The 12207-nt window shown below is 41.8% G+C and overlaps 1 protein-coding gene across 4 annotated transcripts in view; it reads right to left on the bottom strand.

The window, feature by feature from the left end:
• CSNK1A1 (casein kinase 1 alpha 1) overlaps nt 1-12207 on the bottom strand; it is a 108399-nt gene that overhangs the window by 34004 nt on the left and 62188 nt on the right. For all 4 annotated transcript variants that reach the window (XM_033927518.1, XM_033927519.1, XM_033927520.1 and 1 more), the window contains one exon: nt 11628-11767. In XM_033927518.1, coding sequence (XP_033783409.1) covers nt 11628-11767 — 140 coding nt within the window. The remainder of the gene's footprint in view (nt 1-11627; nt 11768-12207) is intronic.

The raw sequence follows: 12207 nt of genomic DNA, 5'->3' as shown, positions 1-12207 counted from the left end.
CCGCTGAATGGCTCACACTGCTCCTGACGCTCACAGGAACTCTATGAGCGTCGGGAGCAGCGCGGGCCATTCAGCGCAGCTCACTATGCTACAAACCGCTAGCACAGTTTGATAGAAGAGGCCCTAAGTCAATGCATTTTTATTTATTTTTAACACAAATATGTGAAACAAATTGAAACGTTTTAAAAGCAGGGGGGGAAATATTTGTGCTGTGCACATCCCTAAACCTAAAATTAGCAAGATAAGAAAAAAAACAAAGCCGTATTGACATTAAAGCATAGTTACACACCTGTAGTAGGTGTTATCCAAGGACAGCAGGCATATTCTCACATATGTTTATTAAAAACTTATATACCACATATATTGCCAAAAAGGATCCAAGTGGTTTACAATGCATAATACAAAACCATATCGAAAAGAACTCCATTCAAAATAGAAAAGGGAAAAATACATAATATTCCATAAGTCAAAATATCAATAAAAATTAACTAATTAATAGCAACAAAAGAAATTTTTACTAAAAATAAGTGAATGAATAAATAAATAGAGACTGCAATCCCAAACTCATTTCTTCAATTTAAAAAAGCCAATTGAAAGAAATGTTCTTTAGATGTCTTTTAAAGTTTATATACAATTCTTCCATCCTTAAATCTATGGGTAAACTGTTCATAGCCATGGAACTATGCAGAAGAATGCACAATCTCTAGTTGAAGCAAGGTGGGCCTTTGAAATATGGGGAACAGCCACCTTATCATTCAAAGATCGTAATAGACGCCTTGGTGCGTAAAATAACACCAAGTTAGAAAGATATGATGGTTGTAGAACGATAATGCTCTATGCGCTAACATCAAGATCTTAAATTTGATCCTAAATTCCATTGGCAACCAATGGAATTTCTGATACAAAAGGTGTCACATGATCATGAATATATATGCATGGCCTAGCAACTGAATCACAGCATTATTGTTTATTGTTTAATTAGTTTCTTGATTAAACGCTTTATCGATTCTGCAAAGCGTTGTACAAAGCACTAGATAAAATAACATTGCAACAAACAGAATTACCATTAAAACAAACTTTTAAAAAATGAAAATACAAAACTGTTAGACGAACTACAACACGTACTAGGTTAAATAAGGACGCACTAACAAAAGATACATGAAGGAAAAAGGGAGGAAATACAATAATTATAGTAAATGAGAGAGACATTAAGGGAAAGAACAAAAGGGCAGGACTTAATGGAGAAAAAAGAAGGAGAGAAAAGAGAAAAGAGAAAAGAAAAGAAGAAAAAAGAGAAAAAATAAAAAAAAATAAAAAAAATAAAGAAATAACAACTTCAATTAAAAGCATCTTTAAAAAGGAAACATTTTAAACTACTTTTAAACGTTTTTAAATTATTTTCTGTTTTTAGATAAAGCGGAAGAGCATTCCAAATCATAGGAGCTGTTACAGAGAAAATAGAGGTTCGACGTGTACCAATTATTTTTAAGGAGGGGATATTTAAATTGGATTGGGTTATGGATCTTAAAGATCTTGGTGGATCATAGGGAATCAATATTCGATCAATAAAAGCTGGGGAATTAGTCTGCATAGTTTTAAATGTCAAAAGGGCAATTTTGTAAGTTATCCTATGTGAGATAGGTAACCAGTGGGCATTCTGTACTGTTTGTAGGCACTTCAGTTGTCCTGTTCCTATGCCTGCATATACTAAATTGCCATAATTTATCTTAGATAGTGGAAAAGCATGAATCAAAGTATGTAGCGATTTCTCATCCCAAAAATCTCAAATAGCTCTAAACTGTCTTAATGCCCCAAAACCTTTAGCAAGCACAGATGAGACATGTTCCTCAAAATTCAAATGACCATCGATTATGACCCATTCACAAAACCCAGCACCTAGTCAAAAAGTGTACTGTCACTTTAAAACCGCCTATACCATGTGTGTACTGGTGCCTTCCTGTTCAATGTGAGGCCTCATCTGGAATATTGTGTACAATTCTGGAGGCCACATTACCAAAAAGATGTGCTGAGAGTTGAGTCGGTTCAAAGAATGGCCACCAGGATGGTCTCGGGACTCAAAGACCTCCCGTATGAAGAAAGGCTGAATAAATTGCAGCTATATTCACTCGAAGAACGTAGAGAGAGAGAGAGGAGACATGATAGAGACATTTAAATATATCACCGGCCGTATTGAGGTGGAGGATGATATCTTCTTTTTTAAAGGTCCCTCGGCCACAAGAGGACATCTGCTGAAAATCAGGGGTGGGAAATTTCATGGCGACACCAGGAAGTTCTTCTTCACCGAAAGGGTGGTCGATCGTTGGAATGAACTTCCACTTCAGGTGATTCAGGCCAGCAGCATGCCGGATTTTAAAAGGAAATGGGATACACATGTGGGATCTCTAGGGGGGTAAATTCAAGGGGGTAGGGTTGTTGGAGTGGGCAGACTTGATGGGCTGTGGCCCTTTTCTGCCGTCATCTTCTATGTTTCTAATGTCAGCTCACAGTAATAAAGCTAAGCCACCAATCAGGGAAAGTGGGAGGGTGGTGAGAATATGCCTGCTTGTCCTCAGATAAAGCATAGTAGCAGGTGTTATCTAAGGACCTGTAGCAGGTGTTATCTAAGGACAGCAGGCATATATTCTCACATGGGGGACTCCCAAGATGCCAGGATCATGCCTCTGACAGTTATAGGACAACCACTATCAGCCTGGCATATCCAAAAGGACTGGAGGGAAGTTGGCATATAAGCAGAGAATAGATTTTGTAGAACTGCTTGGCTGAATAGACTATCCTGCCAGGAATGATTCTCCAAACCAGTGTTTTTCAACTGCTGTTCCGCGGCACACTAGTGTGCCGCGAGATGTTGCCTGGTGTGCCGTACGGTGCAGACACTGATTAGGCCTCAGGCCGGGTCCCGCACGCGCTCCCCAGTCCCCGCTGCTGTTCAGTTTCGATCTTCTGCTCTGACGCAACCGGAAACAGGAAGTTGCAGCAGAGCAGAAGATTTAACACTGAGCAGCCGCGCGTGCGCGGCTCTTTGGAAAAGCGTGCATGTCGCAGAAAAACAAAACCTAAAAACTAAGGTGAGGCGAAGGAAGAGAGCTGGCTAAACAGTAGGATCGATTGGGCAGGGGAGTGGTGGCTGCGGGGACCGTGCGATCGCTCGTGTTCCCGGCTCAAATTGGAAGGAGGGAGTGAAAGGGAAAAGGATTCTGGGCCAAGGGGATGAAGACGGAAAGAAAAACCCACAGCAGGAAAGAAAGGGAAGGACAGGCAGGTGAGCCAGATGCTAGAAGCAGGGGGGGGGGGGGGAAAAAAGCTAGATGGGGTTGAAAAGAAGAGACACACTGGTATGGAAGAGGAAGATAGGGGAAATCTGGACACAGGAAGGTAACAGAAAGAGAGGAAATTATGTGCATGGGGCATAGGGACAGAGACATAAAGGGGACATGCCATGGGGATGGTATATGGACACAGGGGGGGGGGCAATGACAGATACATAGGGGAGATATTAGAAATGGAGAAAATAGGAGCACAGAAGCGAGATGGTTTGTGGGGATGGGACAGGGACCGAGCTCGCAGGCTCCAGTGGCTTGCACAAATTACATTGTAACGTGCCATGAAAATAAGAGGGAGGAAGGTAGATAGATAAGCCATGTGAGAGGAGCTGAAGGGTAGTAGAAAGGAACAGATGGTAAAGGAGGGAGGGAAGGGTGGTGGTGGAAAGGAATAGGACAGACATTGAAGGAGGGTGGAGAGGAACAGACCCCGAAGGGAAATGTGGAAGACAGAGTGGGAAGAAGACAGATGCCAGACTATGGGGGAGCGGAGGGAAGAAGATGGGTGCTAGACCAATTGGGGGGGGGGTGAAGGGAGAGGCACAGTAACAGCAAATGGAAGACGTAGAGAGAAGACACACAGTGGATGGAAGGAATTGAATGAGAAGATGTGGAAAGCAGAAACCAGACAACAAAGGTAGAAAAAAAAATTATATTTATTTATTTATTTTTTGCTTTAGGATAAAATAGTATATTAGCTGTGTTGATAAAAATTTATAAACAAAGCCCTGCCAGCTGAACATCTTTCTCTAGTTCAGCAGCAGGAACTTTGATTTATAAAAAAGGAATAACCTAAATATTACAGTACTAAGGCTTATATGGATGCAGCGGGGACGGTGACGGGGCGGTGAAAGGGATGGCAGTGATAGTGACGGGGCGGTGAAGGGAACGGCTGTTGACGAAGAGCTACGTGTGTGTCTTTCTTCGATTCCAGCCAGAATATCAGCTTTGTGTTCAGCCAAACAGGCCCAGGTTTCGCACTGAATAAAGTATTTTATAATTTTTCACTATTCTGTTTACTTAATATTTCATAATAAAGTAATTATAAAATACTTTCTTTGTGTTTATTTGATTCCTATTCAAGAGAATTACTTTATATATAGTCAATATAGGCACAGAGTTAAATTTTTTAACATTTTCTAATGGTGGTGTGCCTCGTGATTTTTTTCATGAAACAAGTGTGCCTTTGCCCAAAAAAGGTTGAAAAACTGCTCCAAACAATAACATGATGTGAAGGTATGAATTGAGGACCAGGTTGCTGTTTTACAGATGTCCTCAATGGGTGTGGAACATAGATGAGCTACTGAAGTTGCCATTGCTTGAACCTTATGTGCAGTGACATGGCCTTCAAATGTCAGCCCAGCCCAAGCATAGCAAAAGAAGATAAAGTTCGCCAGCCAAGTGGAGATGATACTCTTGGTGACAGGAAATCTGTTAGGATCAAATGACAAGAACAGTTGAGTGGAAGTTCTGTGAGGCTTGGTTTGATCCAAAGTTAGAACACGTTTACAATCCAATGTGTGGAGTGCTGCTTCACCAGGATAAGAATGTGATCTTGGAAAGAAGACGGATAAACTATGGACTGGTTCAGATTAAATTCCAAGACAACTTTTGGGAGGAACTTCGGATGGGTGAGAATCATCCTATTGTGGTAAGTGTTGTATAGGTTGGATCCAATAGAAGCGCTTGAAATTCATTGACCCGGTGTACAGATGTGAGTTATTAGAAAGACTAATTTCCAAGTGAGATGCTTGAGGGATGACATCAAAGAGTGGTTCAAATGGATGACAATGAAGGTCCAAGTTCACTTGTATCTATTGGGGAAAGCACTCCGGTGGCTCCAATGAACTTCAATGGGTTAAAGATGGGGATTTCTTGTAGTTGACTACAAAACCCAGAAGTTCCAAGAAATAAATTGTGGAACAGATGGCCTGGTGAGCTTGTTGCTGTGATGAAGCTTTGATTAACCAGTCATCTAGGTAAGGGAACACATTAAAGTCACACAAGTGGAGGGTTACAGCTACTACTACTAAGCATTTTGTGAACACACTGTGCTGATGCCAGACCAAATGGTATTACCTTGTACTGGAAGTGGCACATCCTCACTCAAAAGCAAAGGTATTTCCTGTGCTCCTTTTGCTCTGTTGGTGATATTAAGACTAACCCTGGTCCTCCCAACCAACTCCTTCTCTACTCTTGTGGGCCACACCACAATGGCACCAATCTTATTTGTCCCTCCCCTTCTCAGGTGCCCTGTAGAATGCCTGTTCGGTCTCCAACAAGCTTGCCTATATCCACCTCTTCATCTCTCAATCTCTCTAACTGCGTGCACTGAGACCTGGATTTGCCCTGACGACTAACTTCAGTTGCCATCCTGTCAGAGGTTACCTGCTCTCCCATACGCTTTGCCCGGTTGGTCATGGAGGTGGTGTTGGGCTGCTACTCTCATCATCTTGTAGATTTCAATCCATTTTTTCACCTCATCTCACCGCTTCTCTTCCTTTGAAGTTCACTCCATCCGTCTATTTGCTCCTCTGCACATCCACATACCTGTCATTTACCAATCTCCTGATAAGACCTCCTCTTCCTTTCTCACTGATTTCAACCCCTGACTTTCCTTCTTTTTTTGAACATTTATCTCCCTCTCTCATTCTTGGGAATTTCAACATTCACACTAACAACACCTCCGACTTATGCTTCTAGTCCTAACATCCTCATTCGATCTTCAGCTGTACTTCACCACCCCTACCCACCAGAACTACCACTGACTTGATCTTTTCTTCTCCAACTGTTTTATCACAAATTTCTCCACTGCAGTCCTTCCCCTGCGATCATATGCTAACTTTCACAACCCATCACCTCCTCCCCCCCAAGCCAATCTCCCCCTGTACATTTACAGATCTTCAGGCCATCAACCCCTGCACTCTCTCCACCACTGTTTCACCCCCTCCTTTTTACAAGTCTGTAAACAAGGCTTTCTTATAAACACCACTCTCTCCTCTGTTCTAAATACAATCATTCCCCCCACCCCAAGCTCTGTAAGGTGCGCCAAACTCCAACCCTAGCTCAAATCCCATTCTCATGCTGAATTAAATTCCTCTTGACCTCTTTCCAGTCTGCTCTCTCACTTGCCAAACAAGACTACTACACCAGCCTAACTCTCTTGGCTCTTTACCACACTGAACTCCTTACTTGAGGTCTCCCACCACCACCACCACAACCCGCCTAGACAATGGCTAAGTATTTCTATGACAAGGTTCACAAAATTAATCTTGTGTTCTCAACAGAGTCACCTCTTCCAGCTCACTCTACCAACACCCAGGCCCTTGCCACTTATCTTCCTTTCATGAAATCACTAAGGAAACTGTACATTTTTTTTCCTCCTCCAAACTCACCACCTGTTTCTCTGATCCCAACTCTACCCAACTACTTACCAATCTCTCTCTTACTGTTATCCACTATCTGCTATATCCTCAACCTATCACTCTCCATTGCAACTAACATGCAGTCGTCACACCACTCAATAAACTCTCACTGAACTCTACCTGTCCTTCCAACTAGCGCCCCGATCTCTCTCCTCTCCTTAATCAAGATACTTGTTCACCACTGCTGTCTTCCCTTACTAAAGTCTCCAGTGACTTGTTCCTGGCCAAATCCAAAGGCCTCTAACTCCATCCTCATTCTCCTTGATCTGCAGCTTTTAACATGGTAAATCAGTACCTACTCATCAATACATTGTCCTCGTTTGGGTTTCTTTGCACTTCTCATGTGTTTTCTTCCTCAACCTTAGCACCTTCAGAGTATACTATGGTGGATTTGGGCTCATAGATTGGAAGGCTGTGGCAGGCAGCACCCATTCTCCCAGATCCAGTATGTCTGCTGAAGAAATCAGTCTGGACACTGTCCACTCCTGCTACATGCGCTGCTGAAAGATCCAGAGGATGAAACTCTGCCCACCAGAACAGTGAATAGGCCTCCAGACTCAGCTATGCATTCTTGGTGCCTCCCTGGCAACAGATATGTCACTGCAGTAGCATTGTCTGAGAAGTCCTCTGACTGCTTGTCCCTCCAGACTCTTCTCCAACACCCACTGAATGGCTCAAAGCTCTGAGGAGAATGTGGCATAGTGGTTAAGATACAGCCTCAGCACCCTGCGATTATGGGTTCAAACCTTGCACTGTTCCTTGTGACCCAAGACAAGTCACTTAATCCTCTACTGCCCCAAGTATATTGGACAGAGGGGAAAAAATGCTCGAGTACTTAGAAACATGATGGCAGATAAAGGCCAAATGGCCCATCTAGTCTGCCCAACTGTTTAATACACCTTATCCAAGCAGTACATCACATCCCAAATTCCCCAATCCCCACTTCCTTTGGGAGGCTGACTAAGGTGCCTGGATTGGGTATCCATTGCAGCGAGTCCCCCAGCCGAACAGGCTGGCATCTATTGTCACAATTACTGAAGCTATCTCGAGAGGTATGCCCCTTGATAACACCTGTGGGCAGAATCACCAGTCCATACTGGCACAGGATTCCCAAGACCATGGCAGAGAATCCAATTGTGGCAAACACAACTGAGCATTCTGGAGAGGACAAACATGAGCCTTTGCCCTTGGGACCATGTCTATCATGGCTGCCTTGAAGTCTAGCATTTGGAGGTAGTGCCATGCAAAGGAACCGGCTTGGCCAACTAGTTCGTACAAAGCTTCTGTCTGTGTGCCTCAGGAAGATACGACAATGTTCTGCCATGTTGAAGATTCCCTCTGGGTATTGGGACAGAATAAGCTGGCTCTTTAGGAAAATCACTATTCAAAAGACAAACACTTACATGACCTATTTAAGGAAGAATTCAAGCCTTAAGCTTAGTTTCTTCTATCAAGCTTTTAGAATTCCCCTCTTTTTTTTTACTATTGATCTTTTGCAACCCAACCCCTTTTGTTTTTCCCCTTAATTGTTCCTCTTTCTTATCTTAAATTGCATTTCTACCCAAATACCTTGTTTCATGTTTGTTTGTTTATAGTATTGTTTACATTTTTTTTAATGGAAATTTTTTGTTTGTCCTCTCCCCTATTTTAATTGTAAATCGCTTAGATTTGATAAGCAATAGTATCAAATTTTTATTAAAAACTTGAAGAAAAAAAAAAAATCTTCTGGAGCTCTGGAACATTCTCCTAACAGACGGGCCATCCAGCGTCTCCTTAGCCCTAGAGACACAAAGGGAAGCTAAGACTGAAGCTCCCACATCCCCATTACGTGCACATTGCGCAAGGGTACTCTTCTGGCTTCCATCTAGCACAAATTTGGAGCAAAACAAGGAGGCTTGAAGGTTCTGGAGAATTTTGAAAAAAGCCCTGGAAATCCAATTTGGCAGCATTGTAGTGCTAAAAAAACATCCCAAACACTACTTTAAACAAAAAATCAGAAGAAAAAAAGATTTTAGAGGTGGGGGAACACTATAGGAAGGGGCAGAAACCTTTTAAATCATAATTTTCAGACAAACCTCCCCCCATATTTTCTCCATAGACTAACAGACTTACTCACTGTAAACTGTGCTGTGGTTGCGCTACAGCCTGCCTCAGCTCAAAGTAGCTGGATCTGGGAGAAGAAATTTTTTAAAATTTAATTTTCTATCCCATTTAATGAGCTCAGAATGGGTTACAGGTTAACACACAATATACAGTTGACGGGTTACAATTTGCCATATAGTACAAGTTTTATCAATACAAGTTTCCTTATTCAATACATACCGAGGATCAAATATCAATATCTCAAATATACAGTTAATGGGTTACAATGCCATAGCTACAGTACAAGAATTGCAATACAAGTCTTCTCCTAACTCGACATACCGAGAATCAAATACCAATATACATTTCTTTGTAATCCAGCCATGACAGTTGAGTTAGGTAAAGAGGTAAGTTTTATTACTTTCCTAAAGTTCAGGAGTCTCTGATCTGATTTGTGAAGGCAGTTGATTCTAGTAGCTTGGTATGAAGTGGGAGTAGGAACGTTGTTTGGTGGTTTGCAGTTGAACGACATGACTAGGGGATGTTTTGAGGCAGGTTTCATCCTGGGAGCAGAGCAGCCTGTTTGGCACGTATGGAGGAAGCTTGGTTGTCATGTAGCCTGGTACCATGTTGTACAATGATTTGAACGCTAGAGTCAGGCTCTTAGAGACACAATGTTTGGCTATGGACAGCTAGTGGGCTGATGATACAGCCTGGGAGACAGGGTCACAGGGAAGGAGGTTTTTCAGAAACCTGATTGCTGTGTTCTGTACACGCTGAAGAAGAAGTTTTATGTTCTTTGCTGTGATTCCAATGAATAGTGTATTGCAGTAATCCATGCATGAGAAGATGAAGAAAGAGTAGTTGGGTGGCGTCACTCAGAAAAGTAATCCCTTATTTTTTGGAGTTGTTTTAGGTAGTAGAATGAGGAAGATACCACCTGAGAGATATGATTGGAAAGCGATAGGCTGAAGTCAAGGAATATTCCTAGGCTGCATACTTGGTCCTTTGCAGGTATGGTAGTTGAATTCCAGAGGAAGGAAGGGTGGGTGTGGTTGCGGATCCATGTGTGTTCTGTTTTGGAGGTATTAATTTAGCTGCAATTTTTTGGACACCCAGTTTTGTTTTGTTTTTTATTTCAGAGAGGTAGTTTAGGAGTTTTCTGCAAGTGGTAGATATAGCTTGATGTCATCTGCAAAGGAGTGACTCTGTATTTGGTATTTGTGGGCTATGTCTCCATGTCCAATACTCTATATCTCAGGGTCTCTCAATTCGGTCCTGGAGCAGTCAGGGACTCTGCCAGTCAGGTCCTCGGGACATCCACAATGAACATGCATACACTGCTTCTATTTATTTATTTAATTTGTTTTCTATTCCATTCTCCCCATTATATGAAAATATCATTCATACATTTTCATTCTGATTATCCTGAAAATCTGACTGGCAAGGGGGCACTCCAGGACCAAGCCCAATACTGCTCCAATTCTATCTTGTGGAGTCCCCTCAAGGCTCCATTCTCTCTCCAATTTTCTAACATTTTCATGAGCCCTCTTGCTGCTTTAATGCAATCCTTAAGGATGAGTACCTATTTTTACAGATGACATCTGTATCATTCATTACATCAAACAGTAATCTCTATTTGTTTCCCTTGTAAAACTGTTCATGTAAGTATCAAAATGGTTACAGGAGTATCAGCTAACGTTGAATCCAGAAGACTACAGTTTCTTGGATTACTAGAATGCCCTCAACCCCTCATTTATACCCATTCTATTTGGGCCCAGATTCACTAAAGCCAGCGATAGTCACTAAACCTGTTTTGACAGTTTTAGCAACAATCACATTTGCTGATCCGATGCATAAAATAGCTCGGGTGTTTTTCCCCTTGACTGCCCATTTTTCAATCTTGCCATGCAAATTAGCTAGAACCCCATGCAAATTAGCCAAGCAATTGATGCACTAACATTGCTTGGTTATGTACAAAAAAAATGCAAGGGTTTTAAGTGATCTACAGACGGGTCTGCCTGTTTTCTTCTTTTTTTAATTATGGCACAGACACTGTTACACGCGCAAAATATCTGCCCCATAAAAAAACAAAAACAACTGTCTTAATGGAACTGTCCTCCAATGCTGAAAACTTCAGGCTGGCAGTTTGACTTAAGTCTGATCCTCAACCCCCACGAACCCGCAGACACAATATTGGGGGGGAGGCGAAACACTGCCGTTACCCTGAAAAGCCAAGCCAAGCCCCCTAAGGATGCCCAACAGCCTGCGCTCAAGCTCCTGCGACACCGTAGGTGAGCAAAGCTTTTATGGGACAAGACCCCCAAGTACCACAAAAGTTTGTGCAGATTAGCCAACAGGTACCAGAGAGAGCTTTCCCCTGATTTGGGGAGCTTGGAGCACTGAAAGCCGCCAAAAACTGTGAAAGAGAAGACTGAAGAAATAAATGAAAGAAACAGAGCAGATCAGAAAGACACTTTCTAGCTCGTACATATAAGGAAAAATTAAAGGGACAGCAGAGCACAGGAGTGAAGGAAGTGGTGTTGAAAAACTGGAGTGGATTCCTTCTGCGTGGCTTGCAAGTTTGAGGAGAATCTCTCTCCATCCAGAATGACACACCTACTGCACTAGAATGCTCATTAGAAAGATGAACCACCATCACTAATTCTTTATCATGCAATGTCTAAGTTAATACAGAAACAATTACAGACTTTGGAAACCTTGTGAAACTTTACGGTATCATAAGCAAACATGCCTGAAAATGCTTCCTTGGTCTCACCTCTGCTCAATGCCAAGGTGCGCATTAATGCTGGCATATCGAGCTGTGCCCGTCAAGTTTTTGTCTTCTCTGTATGGTATGTGTTGCCTTGTCCTGTTGTCCCGATATTTTTTGGCCAAACCAAAGTCGATAAGGAATAACTTCAGAGAAAAATAAAATTCAATAAGGTTCCAAGCAAAGAGAGGCAGTCTACAGATAACATCCTAAAATATCTGCAGCATGGAAAACCAGAGAACCAAATTAGACTGAACAGATTTTATATTCCTTGACACTACAAGCATCAAAACAAAATCTTTCTTGTTAAATATCATTTAAGTGTACTGAACACAAATGGACAAGCATTTAAAAAGCAGCAAAAGTCAAAACAAAATTTAATTGCTTTTATGTACACTTTAAATGAACTGCATTGTGCTACATTTTCTTTGATCAAAACATAGTTGATGCAGCACACGACCAGAGCAATGTATAATTTAAAATGAGCATTACCTAGGAATTATATTTAATTCAACTTTTTATTACTTGGAAATTAACACAATACCCAAAAAGCTGAAAATTTTACATATGTTTACAAGTTTTCCTT

This window comes from Geotrypetes seraphini, chromosome 18 (genome assembly GCF_902459505.1).
Source record: "Geotrypetes seraphini chromosome 18, aGeoSer1.1, whole genome shotgun sequence".
NCBI lineage: Eukaryota > Metazoa > Chordata > Amphibia > Gymnophiona > Dermophiidae > Geotrypetes > Geotrypetes seraphini.
This window is presented reverse-complemented; position numbering and strand designations above follow the sequence as displayed.